Source organism: Podarcis erhardii (genome assembly GCF_964252035.2).
Source record: "Podarcis erhardii genome assembly, chromosome: 5".
Lineage (NCBI taxonomy): Eukaryota > Metazoa > Chordata > Lepidosauria > Squamata > Lacertidae > Podarcis > Podarcis erhardii.
In genome coordinates, this window is record NC_138509.1 from 32,425,369 (window position 1) to 32,447,500 (window position 22,132).

A 22,132-nucleotide genomic window follows, 5' to 3' on the forward strand; every position below is an offset into this window, starting at 1 on the left:
GCCGAGCGCTTTCCCCAATAGCCAGGCATCAAACAGCAGCCAAGGGTGAGATTTCCCACCGGCGCGCAACCTGCACGACGTCTACACAGAAGTAATTCCTACTGAATTCCATGGGGCTGAGGTCAGGACTGCAGCCTAAACCCTTGAGGACTCGCGGCTGGGATCGCAGCACCCACTTTTGACGCGTCTCCACCGGACACCCCCTCAGCCTCTACCTGAGCTAGCCGCGCCTCTTAATAAGCCGCTCAATTATTCCCGCCCCTCCACCTTCCCCGTTGACGGACAGCTCCCGAGGCGCCTTGTCCCGCCCTCCCTTCCCAGCTCCTCGGCGGCGATTGGCGGCGGGCTTGGCCGGGGATTGACACTCCGTCCCCGCGCCCTCCAGGGAGGGCGGAGCCGCGCGATTGGCTGGTTCCGGGTGTGTGTGTGTGTGTGTGTGTGTGTGTATGCGCGCGCGCGCGGGGAGTGGCGGCGGCGGCGGCGGCGGGGACTCTTCCCCGCCCCCTTCCAGCAACCCCGCAGCGCTGCCTGCCGGAGAGCGGGGCGGCTTCCAGTTGAGAGATGGCGGCCACCGCGGGCAGATCGCTGCTGCTCCTCCTCCTCTCGAGGACCCCCGGCGGAGGAGGAGCGGCGCTGACAGCCGCCGGCTGCTTCCCGGGGCTGGGGAGGCACCGTCAGCAGCAACAGCAGCAGCAGCGGCACCGGACGGTGAGTGTCCCCCTCCGGGCGGAGGCCGGGGACCAGGCGGGAGCGGGGCGGCAGGACAGGTCTTGCCTGGGCTGGCCAGGAGAAGCGGGACGAAGGGACTCGGCCGCCCGGGCGCTGCCCTTCCTGCGAGGCGCTGGGGGAGCTGGGGGACGCGGGACGTGCCCGGTGCCGCCCGTCGGAGCCTCCGGGCTCTCCCCTCCTCCCGGGCAGCCCAGCCCTTTCCCAGGGTCCGCCCCGCCAGCCGAGGGACCGCCCGCCCGGGAGCAAGGGCGACCCCTTCCTCCCTCCTCCCCGTTGGGTTTCCCTGGGCGCTTTCGTGCCTCTGCTCCTCCTCAGCAGCGGCGCCTCGGACAGATCAATGCACCTCGCGCGGCTGGCTGGCTGGCAAGGGAGAGCGAGAAGGCGCTGCAGGCTGCGGCGTGCAGGGGCAAAGCGGCGGCGGAGGGAGACGCCGGCGCTGCTGCTCCTGCTGCTGCAGCAGCAGTGACTTGGAGGAGTCTTTGCTTGCTTGCTTGCTTGCTTGCTCCCCCCCTCTCCCTCTCCCCCCCCTTCTCCATCTTAGCACACCAGCCGTGCCCCTCCTTACGTGGGCCCGTCTTAACTTGATGACAGGCTGAAAAAGAGGGGAGGGGGGGTTCACAAGTTGCTGGCGAAGGAGCGTTTTTGGACTGGGGGGGGGGGAGGACATTGGCTTGGTTCCAATTTTTCATTCCAAAGGGACAGGGTCAGGAAGCCTGCTGGGCGATTTCCTTCTTAATTCACCCCTTCGTTCCAGGAAGGGAAAGTCAGTGGGGAAATGGCACAGGGAGACCCTTCCCTCCCTCCCTCCCTCTTCAGGCTTCTTAGAGCGACAGTATGTCGTGGCTGCATTCCAACCAGTGATTCCTCCCAGTTGTAGGAAGTCTTCTGTCCCCCTGCCCTTTCTCCTGAGAAAGTTATCTGTGTAGCTGGATCAATGCAGAACCAGGCTGAGCTGAATGCAAATCGCTGTGCAGCAGCGCTCCGTTTTCTGAGGCTTTTTGCCTGTAATGTTCCAGTTGTCGAATGACTGAAGTGCACTGGTCTGTCAGGATGGGTGAACTCAGGACTGGGATGGAATCCAGCTGATCTGAAAGTTCAGTTACCTCTGGCAGCAGGGAATCTGCACATGGCAGCCAAAAGTTCACAAGCGAAACTGTAAAGATGATACAAAGGTTGTATGTATGTTTGTGTGTTGGCCTGTTGCTGAACTTTTGTGGAGTACTTCCCCATGGCTACTATGGAAGCTTTGGTGTCTTCCTAGTTAAGCCCCACCTCCTTGTCTTATGGTTGCATTCAATTAAAATTTGGGTATGTAGCGTGGATCGTATTTCAGCGTGCCTAGGGAAATTCAGTCAATGTAGACTTTTATGTAATGTTAAATGTCAGAGCTGCTATGTTGCTCCCTCCACCCAGAGCTCTTTAAAGGATTCTCTGCAGCAGCCTGTTAGGAAGTCCTTGCTCTCCTGTGATCTAAAAGGCCAGCCAGCGTTTTAATTAAGTTGCTCAAATAAAGCTGATGAAACGTACACTACAGAAGCAATTTTGATGGAAGTAAAGAAGAGCACAAGGCCCCATGTATGCAGTTCGTCCAGATTTTACTACGCTATATTCTTTTGTTCCGTCAGGTTTATAAGCACTTTGTGTTGGTTTAACACTGAGTACAGGGAAATTACTTTCAACCACATATGCCAGAATAAGTTTGATATAGCCTACCATAATAGCTTTTTGTTTTGCAGTGGTGAAACAGGTCAAAGCCGCTATGCAGAAATGAAATTTTCAACAAGATAGTAAATGGTAAAGTGGCTCGTAATGAAAACTTACTCACATTGAGTGATCTTAGTAATTTTCTTCCTTTGAAAGTTGTAAAACTTTGCAAATCCGGTATACCAAGATCTCAAGTAAATAGGTTCCTTGTTCTACTTGACATTTAATGCTTTTATATCTCATAACTTTTACTTTTTGCGACCTGCGGTTTCGGCATGTTAGGCCAAATGCAGAAGAATAACTCATTCTAATGAAACAGGTGTCTGACAGTCTCATCTTATTCAGGATCTGCTAGACTTCATTACTTTAGCTAAATGTTGATAACAGAATCTAACAGAAAAATAGTATTAGGCTTAAGTATAAAAAAACTTCGAAAAGTAAACTATTGTGTTGTTGTCCCCCCCCCAAATCTTAATGATATTGAAGGGAGAGATTTATTGATGTATTAATAGGTCACTGATCACAGTCAACCAATGGATCATCTTTGTTACTGGACTGTGTTGCTGGGAAATCAAATTGCTTTTGATGAACATGGCTGCATGGATTATTTACTGCTGGTGTAACAATAAAATTAGGAATGCATTTGAAACACAAAACAGCTTATTTCAGTGCTCTTCTTGTCAGATTATTTTGTTTTATTTTCTCCATGTCACAATCAATCGTGCTCAAGCCATAAAGTCTACATGATGTTTGAGAAAAACAGGCCAGTTGTGTAGTGTGTTCACTTTGTTTCAAGGTTATATTAATTTTTTCCCCCATTGAGCAATCATCCTATGTATGCAGTAGATGGCACTCTGCATTGTGCTGGTGGTTTGTACCAGACCAGGATAGTCTCTGACGACTTGGCTATTCTAGTATGCGATGGGAAGGAATGCTGAAGTTGATTGACCTGTATCTGGCAGATAGCTCATGGATCTCTATGGCCTCTGTCAGGTGGAAGAGCCTCCTCTAGTTGACCTGGCAGAGTACAGATTTTTAATCAGGTTGGGAAAGCCAGAGATAGGCAGCTGGGTCCTGTTTGTACTACTGATGACAGAAACCAGTATACTCTCAAAAGCATTTGGTTATATGGGTTTGACCCTGCAGGCATCTCATACACATGCCTGCTTGTTCTTGAGATCCTGCCCATCTTCCGCGTGCTGTTTTCTGCACTGCGTAAGGTATCCTTTTTTTTTATCCATATGGTTAAGGAATGTGGTTTCTGTAATGAATGATAAACAAATTGAGGGAACACCATGTGACTTCTTGGGAACTGGAAGAATTCCTTCAGTGCCTCTGCTTTCTGCAAACCATACAAAACTAGTGCATCTGTTGTCAGCCCAGGGGTATAGAACTCCAACATGCTGCCTGTGTATGTAAGGGGTGGACTTTCTCCTTGCCCTGGCTTAGCACAACATTGAGGCTATGGTGTAGCTGCCCTGTAAACCTCAACTTGGTTAGCAGATGCATACCAGGATTTGCAGTTCACCAGGGAAATATCACCTCCTGGTGGATGGATTAAAGAGTACATAGTGATAACATTTGTCCCAGTAGAGTGACAACTGTTACAACTGACCAAAATGTCACAAAACAGGCAGCAAGTCCAAAGGTAGGTGTTACACAATTGCAGTGGTTCTCAAACTCCACCCCCCTCTGGGGCCACACTTTCAGAATAAAAAGCAACAAAAACACACCAAGGTTTTTGGTGATAACAATAGCAGGGCTTGATCTATAACATAGAACACAGCTATTTTATAATAAAGCAATTCAGCTACATAAGAACAGGAATCATTCATCACAATATAATTATAAACAAGCCTCTTACATATGTACCTTAAGTATGTATACAAACTCAATGAGAGGTATAAGCTTTAAGTATCACTTGTCGCTCTACCTCTGATTTTGCAAATAGAAAAATGTTTTTGATGAGCATGGTGTATTATACCATAAGCATGGTGTATTATACTATACTATACTATACTATACTATACTATACTATACTATACTATACTAATGTTTCTTTTGATTGTCCTGGAATCTTCCTGCCGCACTTACCATCCTTTCCTGCCGCACCCTTTGAAAAACCACTGCAAAATTGTGATTGTTTGATTGAATCCATTTTTGCTCCTGGTATTTGTGCTCGAATAGATTCTGCATCTATAGTTATAACTAAGAAAGCATATTCTTTGACAGTCCCCTGATTAGATCCATAGCTCCTTAGCTTTATTCAGAAAGTCTGCTGCATCATGTATCTTCAGATCATGCCTGTGGGACATATTCAAAGTAAATCTTTGAAAACAGTACTTAACAAGGCCTAGTTAAAGAGCAGATTTTTTAAAAAAGCAAAAAACCAGACAGGCATATAGCAGAGTATTCTTTTCCACACACAAAAAGAGAAGATTTTTTATTTGAGAAGCACAGTCAAGGCTATGAAAAATGGGGGAAGGGTACATTCTGGGACAAGCTCTGCTATGTCCCCAGGTGAACTTTTGAATCTGCTCTAGAGTTAGTGATTTCACTCAAACTGAGCTGTAATTCCTAGTTTTCAAGTAAACTTGTGGAGATTTTCCAGTGTGGTGTAGTGGTTAAGAGGGGTGGACTCGTAATCTGATGAACCAGGTTCGCTTCCCCGCTCCTCCACATGCAGCTGCTGGGTGACCTTGGGCCAGTCACACTTCTCTGAAGTCTCTCAGCCTCACTCACCTCACAGAGTGTTTCTTGTGGGGGAGGAAGGGAAAGGAGAATGTGAGCCGCTTTGAGATTCCTTCGGGTAGTGATAAAGCGGGATATCAAATCCAAACTCTTCTTCTTCTACGCAAATAAGGGGATTGTGTGTGTGGTTTTGGGGGGAACATTTTGCTATGGTGAATGATAAATGCGTTCCCATCTATTTTGCTGCATGCTGACCCAGCCCTTGCCAACCTGGTGCCCTCCAGATGCTGTTGGACTAAAACTCCCATCAGTCAGTGTTAGAAACTCAAATATATAAGCCTGGTGCCAAATGGCTCCTTAAAACAAGGTCACAGTTTCCAGAGCGGAATGACTTGTTGCCATTTTGGGACAAGGCTGCTCTAAAGTCTTTATTTTTTCAAATGATGGGACTGGCTGTGATTGATTATCAGCTAAACATCTGGCTAGTTCAGATGACACCCTTGAGCTAGGTTAAGAACCTTGAGAACTTAAAGAAGAAAAGTCACTTGATCCAGGGACAGTCCACATATATCTTGGCCTGTCGCTACAGGATGTGGTGTTTAGTGTGTGAAAACAGTCAAGATCCATTGATACTCGGGTATGCATCTCCAGATGGTGAATATGTCAGGCATTCTGGCATCTGGTTGACAGCCAGGTGCAAAAGGCACCTGGCGAGTTTTGAACGCTGCCCATCATCACCAGCAAGCACAGCAAGCTGCTGTTGATTGGGGTTGATGGTAGCGATAATACAACTGGAGGGTGCTGGGTTGCTGAACACTGGACTAATGGAAAATAACTCACCTGCTAATGCAAGTAAACCAAAGAGGATGATTATGTCAACTCACATTTCTTCTATGGACACAAATTCAATAAGAGCAGAATGGGGGCTGTCAAAAGTACATGTAAGCAAGATCCATACATTTGTAGTCAACTGTGTGGCTTGAAGATTTGTGACTGTGCATATTCAGCTGCTGTTTGTTATTGTCTGCTCGTATAACATATACAGTACACTTTTTACATTGGCTTTACCTGACTGACTGGTGAAGCTTTTCTAGATTATCATTGAGTTCACTCCCCCCTCCCCCCCCCATTTATAATTAAGGATTGTTTTCCTGCGCGTGCATATTGATGGTGAGCTGGGATACAGGGAAAGAACAGCTGGCTGCTTTTTTGTGGAAAACTCCAAAAACGGAACCTGTAAATGAGACGCTTTGATTGGCTGAAAGCAGTGGGCACTGTAAAAAGTTATAATGGAACAACTTGGTGTACTTAAAGGAGGGGGACATGAGAAACATAGATCTAAACAGAGGCTTGCAGCACCTTTAACAAATCTATTAAGGCATATCTTTCAGCGGACTGCAGTCAAGTTCTTCAGATGTTTGAAGTATTATCCCCCATTGGCAGGTGTAGAGATATAGAGGAAAAATTGTAAACAGTGAGGTCAAAGGGAGATGACATGCCAAAAAAAAAAAAAAAAGAAAAAGAAAGCAGATGGACAATTATGTTAAAGTCTAAATGTACATAAAATGTATCAACCAAATCTCACCTGTGATGAGGCTCTGTTACTTCTGTCCTATGCTACAAATTTATATGTTTGCCAGCCATTCGCCTGACCGTTCATCTGCCTTGACAGCTTTAACTCATTTTGGTTTCTTTCTTTCTCAGTTAAACATGCCTTACTTAATAATATCTTGAACTTGGTTTCCTCACTTAACTTGTTCCACCCTCATGTCCCTCCACCCATGGCAACAACCATCTGCTTGTGGTAGAGTGTGCTCAGAGCTTTGTGCACACAGCCTGCTGTTGCATTTGACATTTTGCAGAATGAGGCAAGAGGATATTAAACAACTCTTGGTTTGGTGGGGATCCATCCTTTTCCTTTCACCCCCCAGCCACACTTGCTTCAGAGGTGAATCTGACAGAAATTAGCAATTACATCTGGAAAGTGGTTAGCGTTCTCAAGGATCTGGTGGGTCAGAGGACCACAAGTCTCATTACACATGCAAGAGAGATGCCTGGGTGAGAGGCAGTAGGTTCGCTCCAGTTTCTCTGGTGCTGCATCACAGGTTTTTTTGAGGCTCCACATGGCACTTCCTGACTCACTTCCACTTTCTTATTCCTGCCCTGTTTGTGGAAATGTGTGTGTGTGTAGTTTGTGGGAATAATGTCTGCTTCAGAAATAGCTATGAGTGAGAGAAGCCAAGCCAAGGCTACTTCAAATGTATGTTCCCCACATGAGTGCCGCTTAAAAAATGTTATTGCTCCAAGGAGCAGAGCGCTACATTCCTTAATAACCAGTACGATTTGAGGGCATAGAGTAGTAGTAGTAGTAGTAGTAGTAACACTTATGAGTGAAGAGTGTGGGCAGGGAAACTATTTTAAATGCTTTCAAGTAACAGCCACTGCTCTTTTTAACAAAATGAACATTTCAAAGTTGAGGTCACCTGGGTAAACCAAGTGCCTAGGATTTTTCCTGTCCTGTCTAGATGATATTGATGAAACACAGTCACAACAAAACACAAGCATCTTCTAGTTATGCTGCCACATATCTGAAATAATGCATATTGTTTAAAATACAAAAATCACACAACTGGATGCCTCACTCACTGCTAGTAAATATTAGCACCAACACTTTGTTACTTATCGGGATTTTGTAGCCCATGTGGTCATTCTCCTTGTGCAATAGACCTCTATTTGTCCAATGGAACTCCCCCTCCTTTGCATCCCCTCTCACCTTCAAAACCTGTTCCAGAGGTGGGAAATCTCTGGATTTAATTTTGGGGGCGCACAGGGAGAAGAGAGGAAGAAGAAGCATGAGTGGAACACTCTCTCTCTCTGTGGTGTTGGATACAACCTTGAATCAAACCAATTAATTAAAAAAAGATAAAGAACCCTAAATACTGAATTACTTATTTATTATCGGGATGTCTAAAAACTGAATCTCTTCCCAAGCTATTTTGGATCCATTTTTCTTTTTGTTTTGCCCTGGCATGACTAAGGATTAGGCAAACATATTGCAAATGGAAACTTAAGCATCCCTGACCATCCATAATGGCAGCATTCAACACACAAACAAGTTAAAAGCAATCCCTCTGGAAAGTCTCTGTGGGCCTCATAAGCTCAGCTGTAATGCCCTATAATGGATCACCGTGAACTTGCTGTTGTCGAAATACTAAGGTGGAACTGTTGAGTAGGTTCACAGATAATAAACACAAAATCATAGAATTGTAAAGAAGTATTGAGACTTATTTTGGATGGTTCATTGCTTTAACGTAAGTTCCCAAGGCATCTCATTTGGCAAATATACTGGTCCCTGGTGTTATGGAACTTCAAGGCAAGGCTTTGTTAAGGCTGTTTGGATGGCTGTTCATGCTGCCATGTGGTTGCAATTGCTCTGCAGCAGAAGGTAAACTGTTCAATGAGGAATTAAAGAGTTCTGGACAACATAGTCTAACAGCATTTTGGTCACATTGCAGATGCTAATGTTGTCATTTCACCAGCAATGATACCTATGCAAAACTGATTTCTTGAGAGGCGTGGTATTGCTGATATGCAACTGGTAATCGGAATAACACAATTATTTTAGTGTTGATTTACTTTACAACCCACCTGTAGATAAGAAATACCTTTATACCTATTGAGCTCAAGGCTTTTGGTTATTAAAATAGCAGAGAACTCAGTGGTGTTGATAGAATAAACTTTGTGGCAGTTCCTGGACAACAGACTTCCTAATGGGTTAATATACGGCATATTGGAATTAAAAGGTGCAGTATCAAGAAAGCTTGAATCTTGGAGAACACTTTACAAAATGAAACAGAAGTATTCAGCTAGTTAGCAATTATGGCAAAGCCTATCCTTCAATAGTATGATTTATCCAAAGAGGTTATGTGTCAATTCCAAGTCCAGCTTCTGTTCCTGAAGTATGTTTTCAGCTTAATAGCAATAATACATTACTTCTATTTAATAAAGTATTGGACTGTGAACTCGCCAACTGATCCTTTTATAATTCTTGGCAGGAAAAGACAGAATGCTCCTATCAGACTGCTCTTGGAGTTGAAGTCCAAGAACTTATTCCATGCTCTAGCATTCTTAATGTCCATCTTGATCCTTGATATATGACCCTTGTTATGTATTCTGATTTTAAGGTGGAGCTGTTTTCATAGTACATGTAAAAATGTCATGTACTACCTGCTGCTCTTGTAAACTTCTTTTGAAACATGTTCGTTGACTGCCAGATGTGGTGTAGTGGTTAAGAGCGGTAGTCTTGTAATCTGGTGAACCGGGTTCGCGTCTCCGCTCTTCCACATGCAGCTGCTGGGTGACCTTGGGCCAGTCACACTTCTCTGAAGTCTCTCAGCCCCACTCACCTCACAGAGTGTTAGTTGTGTTGGAGGAAGGGAAAGGAGATTGTTAATCGCTTTGAGACTCCTTCGGGTAGTGATAAAGTGGGATATCAAATCCAAACTCTTCTTCTTCTTCAGATTATTTTTTATGTCTTTTTAAAGCCATAAATGGTTTTGAGTAACCCGGGAAGCATCTTATTGAAGCTTGTGGGCTCTGAACTTTTCTTCTTTTTTATTGTGACTTCAGCTGTTAAATTAAGCAAACTGTTTGCTTGTCTTCTTCAGTTGATTCTTCTTTCTAGCTGATTTACCAACTCAAAACCATGCCAAGAATCAGAACTGTTTCAAATTAGGTAGCCTAATTGAGATTATTTTTGTTGTATGAACAGTATTGTTAATAGCTTTTGCAACTCACTTAGAGTTCTTCTGCATGAGTGTTAAGAGCAAATAATTGTTTGTTGTGGAGCTAATATTTAAAGAAAAAATGGTATTATGTTTTTAAGAGACTTCTAGGACTGAGTTTCCCAAAGTTAGGTCTCTAGCTGTTTTGGGGCTACAACTCCCATCATCCCTATCTTGCAGGACCAGTGGTCAGGGATGGTGGGAATTGTAATCCAAAAACAGCTGGACACCCAAGTTTGGGAAACCCTGTTCTAGGATCTAAGACAGGACACTCTACGTTTGTCCTCTTGTCCTTGAGCCAGTTTTCACACTATTCTGATTGGCCACCTGATAGAGAAAATAAAAAGGACTGTATTGAGGAACTAGAACTTTTGGCTTTCTTACCAGAAAATTTGCATATGAAAATAGAAGTTTTGGAAATGGTGATATGCTGGGTTGAGTACCAAGCATCTTGATCAGCAACCTCACGTAATAGATCTGTTGCTGGACTCTAGAACGTAATGTGAGAGTGGGTAAAAATGGAAAAGTCATCCCCCACCCCCTGGGAATACTTCAGATCAGCAGCTTTCCCTTTTCTAATTTCCGAATATTTTGGAACAGTTAGTTTCATGATCTTAACGATGTCCGATAAATTCACTTTCTGATTACAAGAATGACATTCCTCATATCTGTTCTTGCCCCACCCCCGCCACCGCTGACTTTCTTTCGTTCCTTAGTATTTCATTAAGTGTACAGTTGAAGCTGGTCTATACTTCTTATTCTTCAATTTCATTTCTTGCTTGCTGATAGGTTTGGTCCCCACCCAGGCAAAATGCCTCCACAGATGAGAGTTTTAAATTGATAATGAGTTGACTTCCCTTAATGACAAGCTTTTAAGAAACAATGACTGCAGAGGTATAGCAGGCTTTGTTTCTTGAGATTTACCTCTCAGTTAGTGTTGGAGAGCCAGCCAAAAGTTATGTAGTTATAAATCAAACCACAGGAGTTGAAGAATTGTTGGCTGTCAATAACAGAGAATGGATGCATAAAACACTATCCAAAATGATTGATCATTGTAACATTTTAAAGGTAATTTCCACAAAAACTTATTTCTAGGCATTTGGCAGAACTGAACTGCTTATGTAAAGCAAGTTATATAAATGTAATATAAATTAACATCAAGCAAATAATATAAATTAATCTAATTTAAGCATGCTGCTTACTTGAACAGACTTTGCTTTCAGAGAATATGCAAAATTCCGTGGAGAAGAAAGGTTTTGAGAGAGAGCATATTTGAACTCCTGATTATACATTTCCAGGAAGACAAAACTGGAGTCTCGTGTATTTATGGGAACCTGAGACCAGGAGAAGCTGGTCCTTTAGTGGAGACAGATAGTTGTTTGGAATGATGTTGGTAGTCTCTGGACAGTCAGAAGCTTGTATTGTATCTTAGTTCCAGCTTCATAACTTCTCTGCACTTACAGGGCAAAAGAGCTAATCAGTTCTGGTCAGGTAGTCTGTGTGGAAAAAAGACCTAACTTGAGAATGAATATTCAGGAACAACACAGTAGACAGCTGTCCATTCAGGGTTAATTACTCAGGGTTCAGACACTCTAAAACAGATTATGGAGGTTGTGCAACCAGAACTGCATATCTGCTTCTTATTCTGGTTTTATAACTGACATTAGCCCATGTTTCCCTGGTTCAGATGTTATGGGGAACTCTGCCCTACTGAAAATAAGGGTCTTGGCACGAAAGCTAAGCACATGGCAAGATGGGTCCACTCATTCACAGCTTCATAAACTATGAGTGGTTTCCAAGCTAAGTCAATAAAGTTCAGGCCCCATGGATTTAAATGGGATCTTAAGTTTAACTAACTTAATTTGAAGCCAGCACAATATTAGAACCCAAATCTTAAAACTTCAAGCTGATTTCTTCCAGCCAGAATCTTTTTGTGAATGCATCAAAATGCGTGTGTTTTTTTTAGCAAATTAAAAGGTATAGAATTCTCCCTGCAAAAAGTCTGCCATTAGTTTGTTGCTGGGCTACAACTCCCATAATGCCCAACCATTTTAGTAAATGGTCAGGGATGATGGAAGTTGTAGTAAAAACAAAATAAAAAAATTCCTTCCAGTAGCACCTTAAAGACCAACTGAGTTAGTTCTAGGTATGAGCTTTCGTGTGCATGCACACTTCTTCAGATAAGGTATCTGAAGATAAGGTATCTGAAGATAAGGTATCTGAAGAAGTGTGCATGCACACGAAAGCTCATACCTAGAACTAACTCAGTTGGTCTTTAAGGTGCTACTGGAAGGAATTTTTTTATTTTGTTTTGACCATGGCAGACCAACACGGCTACCTATCTGTAACTGGAAGTTGTAGTAGTTCAACATCTGGGAACCCAAGGTTGAAGAACGCTGACTAATACATTCAAATTTCGTAATACCACCTACAATGCACAGTTAATTCTGAAGAAAGCAGCTCTCCAATTAAAAGCTAACCAGTAGCTTCATAATACAAATCACAATGGGTAGAGCTTTATTGATTTAATTGTGTAAATAACCTTTATCTTTTTATGCACAATGATCCTCTTGGATTTGGGTTCTGCGAAGGCAAGCATGAAACTGTTTCAAAGCAATTCATATCTGCGTAAAGATTTATACGTTGCCAAAATTAGCACAAATTGGAAAATAGGAGTGTTAGAAATACATCTCTGAATTAAAACATTAGTATGGATTAGCATTGCTTTCTACTGAAAAGTCGTCGTTGCTTTGAATGACTAGCTTGCCAGGGGAAAAGACTGCTGCACTGATTGGCAGTCCTTGAGCTTCTGTTATACATCTTCTAAAAATGCCAAAGCTGCAAAAGGAATGATGTTTAGGAAGCTCTTCAGGGTTTTGAGCTGAAGAAAGGGTGAAATAAAAGCTGGGCTATACAGTATTGTTTGGACATCCTCAGTGCTTTCTTGCTTTGGAGTGAATGTTGCCATTTTAGGTTGGGGTTACAAATGTAATTAACTTAATTGGATGTTGGATTAGATTGATCTAAGACGAAGCTGGCTCAGCAGTAGTTTGACTTACTTGGCAAGTTGTAGCCAAAAAGCATTTCTTCATCCTTATGTTAGGAAGCTTGGAGCAGCAGTATCCAGCCCCAGTCGGCAGAAGACCAGTGTCAGGAAAAAGAAAAAGAAAAAGAAAAAGAAAAACATAGATAATGGAGCTGAAAGAGAATGAGAATCAAAACTTATTTGGATTAATTTCTTTTAAATTACAAATAGAACTTATTTCTGTTAAGTTTGGTCTATACAGTGTATTTTAGGATAGACTATTACTCTGTCATGAAGAACATGTTTTGCATGCTTAAGATCCCTACATTAATCTATGGCCTCTCAATTTCAATGATTTTGGGTAGTGGGGCTGTGCAAATCTGCACCTAGTTCCTGAGAGAGTTGTTGCTAGTTGGAGCAAACAGTAACAGATCAATCTGACTCTGTATAAGCTAGTTAATACATTTAAGTGTAAAAGGAACAAAAGCTTCATTGGGTAACAATCAGTCACTTGCCAAAGCAATCTATAAGAATTACACTAAAAAGACTTCTACAAACCTAGACAGTTTTTGAAGCAAGTTACTCAGATTCCCTGGGGGACGCGGGTGGTGCTGTGGGTTAAACCACAGAGCCTAGGACTTGCTGATCAGAAGATCAGCGGTTCGAATCCACGCGACGGGGTGAGCTCCCATTGCTCAGTCCCTGCTCCTGCCAACCTAGCAGTTTGAAAGCACATCAAAGTGCAAGTAGATAAATAGGTACCGCTCCGGCGGGAAGGTAAACTGTGTTTCTGTGTGCTGCTCTGGTTCGCCAGAAGCGGCTTAGTCATGCTGGCCACATGACCTGGAAGCTGTACGCCGGCTCCCTCGGCCAATAAAGCGAGATGAGCGCTGTAACCCCAGAGTCGATCACAACTGGACCTAATGGTCAGGGGTCCCTTTACCTTTACCTTACTCAAATTCCCAAGTTTCAGCTAGTAATGATCTCATTGTTGAACAACGCATGCACTGGAAACTACTTTCTTTAAGAAGATTCCTGTAGATTCTGCTCCTTAAGGAAAGCTGTACAGTATTCTGTCCTTTCACAGATAACCTTGGTCCAATCACCATCTCTCTATCTCAAACAACTGTGAGGAGAAAAACAGGAAGGTGGGAAGAATGTGTAATGTTCTAAGCTTATTGCAGGAAAGGTGGGATATAATCTCATAAATAAAAATAATTATTCCTGACCATCGTACAAAACTGGGGCCTATCCCTGCTGTCTTTTCTGGCTCTAGGGCTGAAGCTGCAAAGTGAGGGTAGAAGGTTATGATTTTGCTGGTCTTTATCCTCACATCTCTCCTCCCTGACATGAGAAGGGGAGCTGAGGGTTGTGTTCTAGCGCTGGGCTGTTAGAAGGAAAGATTGATGCTTGGTTTTCATGCTGGGTTGTACACTTCTTGGAAGTTTCTCTGCAGTCCCCAGCTGGGGCCATAGCCTTTCCAAAGAGATTCCCTATAGTGCACTTTGTTCCCAAGCACAGTTCAACTGTGGGATGATCCCCAGACACACACACTCCAGCTCCAAGCTGCAGTGAAAGACTGGGGATCCTCTTGCCATGCTTGTCAGAAGGGGAAAGGAAGACATGAGTGGAATAATGGACTCCTGGTGAAAGCTGTCCTGGCTCCCACCCAACACATGACGGCACTAGCAGAGACTCTTGCTTGGAACGAAGGATGGCTTTATTGAAACAAAGCAACAGCACAGACTCAGTAGCAGGTAGAGAGCTATTGCAGCCTCAAAACTCTTACCAGGCGAAGGGGCGGCAGGACACAATGGGCTAGCAGTAGGAGCCAGAGTTCGTGAGTTCAAGACCAGGGCAAGAAATTCAAGACCACACAGGAGCTATTAATTTCTTCTGAAGTTGTAGTGTACTCACTCACAGGATTTCTGTGCCTTGCAGGAATGTGGAGCTTGTTCACTATGTCTAGGTAGGTAGGTGGGTCTGTCCCTTCTTCAGAGGCACCTCCTTGTCCTGGGAGTCAAGGCTGAGCTTGCCTCCCCTTCTGATTCCTGTTCATCCACCCCATGCCATAGGTTGGCATCCTCCCCAGACTCCCAAGATGTGCTCCCCCAGGAGGAGAACGGAAAGTCAGAGCTTCCAAGCTGGAGCCTGATGGCATCTTGAGGCTCACAATAAAAGCAGCCTTTGCTAGCAATATCACATGAAACGTTTTGTAAGGGTTTTGCTTCCCTGGTAAGTCTTGTAAAGCTCACATTCATTTCATTGGGGTTTGCACAACTTAACTTGCTGGTGGACAGTATCCTATATTTGCTGTTTGTGATAAATTTTCAGATACTCAATTCCCTGTTGAATGAGATAAAAAAATTGGATTTATCAATTCATCGTATAAAATGGTTGAAAAATAATAAAGGAAAATAAAGGTTTGGTGTATCACAATCCTCCTATGCTGGGGTTTTTCTTTATGAAATTTAACTCTTGCAAAGATAGCCTTCAGCTTTAGCTACATCTTGTTGCATGCAAGCACAACTGTATAGAACTCAATTCTTCTTGACATTTAATGTTCGGAATTCCTTGGGATCAGGAATGCAAAACATACTCCAGAGCATCTTGAAAACTGGATTTTTCAGTTTAAGCATTATGACTGTCGTGAAGCAAAAACATAGGTTACAGACAATTTACACACACACACACACACACACACACACACACACATTTAGCAAGCATGCACCCATGTTTAAAACTTCTAACAGCTTTTCTGTAAAAGGGGCAAAGCTAAAAAACCTTATTGTGCATAGGTTCATTTGAACTGCAGCACACAACAGTTATTCCAGACTGACTAAAATACTTAATGTACTGCTCAAAATGTTAAGGGTGATGAAGCATATTGTCTCCAAGGAATCAAAGAACTAACGATTTGTTAAGACTGTTCCTCTTCCATAACTGATGTGAATAATTCAAAATATTATTATTTTAACTACTTGATAGAAGTTGGCTTTCTTAGCAAATTTATTTCTGTTAAAATCCAATAGCAGTTAGCGTTTCATGCTGTCAATGTGTCACAGATTGTATTACAAGTATTATGGCTGTCATTGGTTAGTAAATTTCTGATACTGGCAGCAATTGTGGTACCACTGGCACACCTAGCCTTCTGGGTAGCCACATCATTTTACTATGGGATGGCCACACCGTTGCCTGGAGATAGCAGGTCAGATGATATGATGTCGGTTCTGTGCCATCTTTACTAGTAACCAAGTTATTTCTTGCTCAGTTCAGGATGCTTGGTTTGACCTTGCAAGTTCTCAACTAGGGATGCCAACTCCCTTAGGTAGCACAGCCAATGGTCAGGGCTGATGACCACTGTAGCCCAACACCACAGGTCCTTCAATCCAGCCCTAAACTGTCTGAAAATAGGATATATAGATAATCCCTTTCTTCCATACAAACCCATCCAGGAACTCTGCTTAGATTCTGAAATTTTTCTTCTTCCCACCATCCAAATATTTACCAGTGGTATAACTCTATTCTGGTGATAGTAACTGTTTTAATACTTAATTTTAAATTGTTGAAACCCATCCTGGGACCTGCTAGTGAAGAGTGAATAATAAATGCAATATTATTAATTTTATATTTTATATTAATGATAAAGAGGGCCTTTTAAGTTGTGGCACCCAGGTTTTGGAATGACCTCACTAGTGATGTGTTTTTTGCCTTTTAAAAAACTTGACACTTAAGACACTCTAATAATGGGATAGTTTTATTATTTCTGTCCGCTCCATGTTTTAATTACCTGCTTTTTATAGTTATGCAGTTTTTATTGCTGTTGAAAGCTGACTTCTTTCTGCTTGCAGAGAAAATCAGCATATATGTTATAAGCAAATGAGCCTAAAACTGTTTATGCTGAAACAGTGCAGCTTGTTAGCATTCTCTTCCTCTGTACTTCCCATAGGAAGGGCATAAAACAGGGTTTTCCCAAACTTGGGGCTCCGGTTGTTTTTGGACTACAACTCACATCATCTTTAGCTAGCAGGACCAGTGGTCAGGGATGATGGGAATTGTAGTCCAAAAACAGCTGGAGACCTAAGTTTGGGAAACACTGGAAAAGACTTCCTGCTCCATATTGTCATGGAATAGTCGTCATGCTGTTGCTTCAGTTTCTTTAAAATGATTTAAGCAGTCCAAACTTTTAAGCTTGCAACACTTTTTCATATACTCAAGACCAATAGTTGGAAAGCCTACTAATATTAAAAGTGGTCTTTCTGTAGTAATAACATTTAAATTCTTTAAATAAATAGCTTGTTAAATTTTCAATGCAGATTAATAGCAATGCCCAGTTAATTTAATATATTGGCATGTTTTCAAAGTGTTCTGCCTCAAACCCATGGCTATTGGAGCTTTCTAAACAAAAAGCTACATAAGACTCCTTTCCCCACGTGTGCCCACTCAGCTGCTTTGATTAACAGAATTTGCACTGCCACTGGTGCTACATAATACCAGTTGCACATTTGTAAGAGTGCAGTCACTTAGCTACACTTAGGAACTCCCTGCCTACTGATTTAAATCAGGTACCTTTGCTTTATTCTTTTTGGTGCCTGCTGAAAACATTCCTGTTTTGGCAAGCCTACCCAGATGCTGGTGGCAATTTTAATCTGCTTTTAGTATTTTAAATTTTAGTGTGTTTTACAGTATTGCATTTTTTTATTTTCTTCTTCTTCTTGAATTTCTTGTTTTATCTTTTGGTAAGCCACTTTGACGTGCGTGTTGTATAGTCAAGCGGTGTATAAATTTTATTAAATAAATACATCTATAGGTATCTATTTTTCTAACAAGGGGAGACTCAAGTATTCTCATGCAACATTTGCCCATAATGCTCCACTTCAGGCAAGAAATGCAAATGGTTTCGTCCATTTACTTGTAATGCCAATCAATGGTGTGTTTTTTTTATTTTATGTTTTCAGAAGAATCAGATTATAAACAGCAAAGTTAATCGAACACGTCTGTCCAAAGTATTTTAAGCTTGGGTAGCGGAAAGGGTATTGTGGAATGAATTAAATTCAGATGTTATATCTCAAATCCTCCTTGTTTGTAGGTGTTGACTGGGGATCTAGTTAACACTGAAGGAAGATTCAGTCTTTCCAGATCAAAACCTTTGGCCCAGTCACTACAGATAAAAAACATATATACCAAAACACTTGTAGTGATGATAAAATACCTTGTTATCAGGGCTTCAGATGCATTGATACTGGTTCCAGAGATCAATAACAGGAAATGTTAACAATCATTTTCAGACACCATCATTTGCTGACAGATTTCTTATACTTTGACAAATAGAGATGATCTCAGTAGATGAGGAACTAAATGCTGGCCCAAATTCAAATATGTGAGGGAACCTCTGAAACTGATGATGAGAACCCAACAATGTGGTTTATTAAATACTTGAAGCGAAAGCGAGTATAAATCATGGCAAGGAACACTTTAACCTGAACTTTACTTTCCTGTTCACCCTGAATATCTGAAAAGTAGCAATGTGGGCACTTCAAAATAAGCAGGCAAACAGAAAAATTGTATGATTTTATAACTTGTAGTCCAGTTTTATAAGACTGTATCCTATGAAAAACAAGAGCTTCCTTGTTACAGTGTCCAGACAGTTCTCTACAGGGCAGTCAGTTGGGCAGTGTGGGATTAATTCTACAACTGAATACAGTGGCACATTGATTCTCAAACGCCTTGGTATTCAAACGTCTTGGTTCCCAAACGCCGAAAACCCGGAAGTAAGTGTTCAGGTTTTCGAATGTTTTTCGGAAGCCGAACATCTGATGCGGCTGTCAGCTATTGTATCCTAGGCGCCTGCACCAATAAGAAGCTGCACCTTGGTTTTCAAACATTTCAGAAGTCAAACGGACTAAGTTTGGAGCTTTTGTTTTTGCTATTTATTTTGCCTTTTTGTGTTTGATGCTTTTACGGTTAATTTGTTTTTGTGACTGTGTGGAACCCAGTTCAGCTACTGATTAATTGTTTGCGTGACTGCAGAAATGGATAAAAGCCCCCCATCCAAACAATGACTATCATTAGTGCAGGTAGTAATAATTTAAAAAATTAAATTTTATCATCTACAATACTGTCTTATTTATTTTATAGTACAGTACATTGATTATTGCTTTCATTTTATGGCTCAATGGTCTCGTTAGATAGTAAAATTCATGTTAAATTGCTGTTTTAGGGGTTGTCTTTAAAAGTCTGGAACGGATTAATCCGTTTTACATTACTTTCTATGGGGAAGTGTGCCTTGGTTTTGGAATGCTTTGGTTTTGGAACAGACTTCTGGAACGGATTAAGTTTGAGAACCAAGGTACCACTGTAACAATTTTGCAAGAACTGTGCTCTCTCACTTTTATGCTAAAGGTCCTGCTAAGGATCCACAAAGCCAAGAAACTGTATAGCGAAGTCAGTATTGAAGGCAGAAGCAGTATATACTGCATCGTCTAACCACACATGAAACATCTATTATCATGTCAGGAACAGCTCAAGTGCTTGCCTTGTCCTCTCCTCTCAGATCTCTCCAAGCTGGCCACAACCCCAAGTGGGATTCACTAATTTTGCTCAAGATCACAAATAGAAGACAACAGTTCCCTGTTTCTTGTAGGAGAAATGTAACTTTTTAACATCTGATTTTCTGCTGCATATGCTGGATTAGTTCAATAGTTAGAAGGACTGAGAACTTTTGAGTAGAGAAGGTTTTGATGCTCATTTGTAAGTTGTATGGATTTTGTTAATGGTTAGTCTGGGCTCCTTCAGTCTGGGCTCTTGTGTGTTCTCACTTGCTGCCTGAATAAAGCATGTTTTTCTTATTTCTGGGGACAATTCCCCTTGCCTGGAACTGTTTGCCTAATTATATCTATGGCAGCTCTTCTCACCTCTTCCATTGCTACTTGGAAAACATCTGCTTTCCAGTTGCTTTTTCTATTCTCCACTTATCTTTCTGCTTTTTTTCATTGTGAGCTATTGTCAGGGGTTCAGAAGGAGAGACACAGGAGGGGGAGCAAATGGAGAGTGAGGAGGAGGAGTACGAGGGGGGAGCAGGCAGTGACAGTGGAAAGAGTTATTCCACAAGCCTCTCCAGCGAATCGGAGGACTCACAGAAGGGAGCGCCGATGGCCAGGGCGAGGGGGGTTCCAGGGGGGAAGCCCCAGGAGGAAGGGGCCAGCGGGGAGTCCCTGAGCAGCAGTTGGAAATCAGGACCAGCTTCCCCACCAGAGCGCAGTGGGGAGGGGGAGTCCCAGGAATCGGGACCAGTGCTCTCACCACCAGCGGGAGGAGAGGAGTCAGGTTTGGTCATGCCCACATCAGGAAGCGGGGAAACGGTCAGGAGGAAGGTTACCGGCTGGGTGTGCGCGCCAAGTTCGAATGTACAGGCGAGCGGCACAGCAGGGAGCCCGGGTAGGGAGCCAGGTCCTAAAGCCCGCCGGAAGGAAGGGGAAGACCAAGGGGGGTCAGCGTCAGAAGAGTCCAGGAAGGAGGAGACCCCAGAGGGCAGAAAGACCCAGCGAAGGAAAGAACAGCGTAGGAGGTGGAGCCGGGCGAGGATCTTAAACTGGTGTGGGAGGAGCAGTGAGTCAGAGGGGACTTAGCCGGTCTAGCGTCGAGACGTGGGTCTGCGCGCCCAGAGCCTTGAAATGGAAACTAAGCTTCAATAAAGACTTTGTATATTATATCCACCGGGCGTTGGTCCTCTGTGAGCTGGGATCTAGAGGCAGACCTGACAGCTATACTTTTTATCAGTGAACTGAGGGAAGAGTGAAATCACCTATCTGAAGGTCAAATATTAACCATTCTGGATAATATCCATCATTGTAGGACTTCCAAATATTATAAGGCTTTAAAAGAATGGTTAATACAACCTTTGAAGGAAGTCTGTAATGAAATTTTGGAGGGGAAAGAAGCACCTGATACGTGGAAAGAGGCTTATATCACGCTTATACCGAAGACAGAGACTGAAAAGACTCAACTTAAGAACTACCGCCCAATTTCTTTACTAAATGTGGATTACAAAATTTTTGCTGACATTTTAGCTAAGAGACTGAAAAAAGTTTTGATGGGGGAGATTCATAGGGACCAATCGGGCTTTCTCCCGAAAAGACACCTATCAGATAATGTAAGGAACATAATAGACATTTTGAAATTGCTAGAAGTTAATATAAACACAAAAGCTGTTCTGATATTTGTGGATGCGGAGAAAGCCTTTGACAATATTTCTTGGACCTTTATGAAGAAGAATCTCCATGGGATGGGGGTAAGCAAAGGTTTTGAAAACGGTATAGGCGCAATTTATTCTGAACAAAAAGCAAAGTTAATTGTAAATAATGTAGTTACAGAAGAACTTAAGATAGAAAAAGGAACACATCAGGGGTGCCCAATTTCCCCACTACTTTTTATTTCGGTCCTGGAGGTTTTGCTGAACATGATAAGAAAAGACCAGCTGGTTAAAGGGGTTCAGGTCGGAGCAAGACAATATAAACTGAGAGCTTTTGCAGATGACTTGGTACTTACATTACAAGAGCCGGAATCTAGTACGAAGAGGGTTTTGGAACTAATTCAAGAGTTTGGTCAAGTAGCAGGATTTAAATTAAACAAATTAAAGACTAAGGTATTAGAGAAAAATCTAACAGTAAGAGAGAAGGAGAGGTTTCAGAATGAAACAGGTTTAACTGTGGTTAAGAGTGTAAAATATTTGGGGATTAATATGACAGCTAAAAATATGAACTTATTTAAAGACAATTATGAGAAATGTTGGAACCAAGTGAAAAAAGATTTAGAAATTTGGTCAAACTTGAAGCTTTCCTTGTCTGGTCGAATAGCAGCTATCAAGATGAATGTATTGCCTAGAATGTTATTTTTGTTCCAAACACTGCAAATTGTTGATAAGATGGAGTGTTTTAAGGGATGGCAGCGAGATATCTCTAAATTTATCTGGCAGGGCAAAAAAACCAGAATAAAATTTAAGATTTTAACTGATGCAAAGGAAAGGGGGGGGGGGAATTTGCCCTGCCAGACTTGAAACTTTACTATGAATCAGCAGCTTTCTGCTGGTTGAAGGATTGGCTGCTTCTCAAGAACACAGACATTTTAGATTTGGAAGGTTTTAATAATTTTTTCGGGTGGCATGCCTATCTGTGGTATGACAAGGGCTTTAAAAATCATA

General features: G+C 42.4%; 1 protein-coding gene across 2 annotated transcripts in view; it reads left to right on the plus strand.

The window, feature by feature from the left end:
* Positions 1 to 489: 489 nt before the first annotated feature.
* The window catches only part of MCU (mitochondrial calcium uniporter), an 86,173-nt gene continuing 64,530 nt past the window's right edge, over positions 490 to 22,132 (plus strand). The window contains exon 1 of one of the 2 annotated variants that reach the window (XM_081861946.1): positions 490 to 708. In XM_081861946.1, coding sequence (XP_081718072.1) covers positions 562 to 708 — 147 coding nt within the window. In that variant the 5' untranslated portion in view covers positions 490 to 561. The remainder of the gene's footprint in view (positions 709 to 22,132) is intronic. The other variant, XM_081861947.1, reaches the window with a different exon arrangement.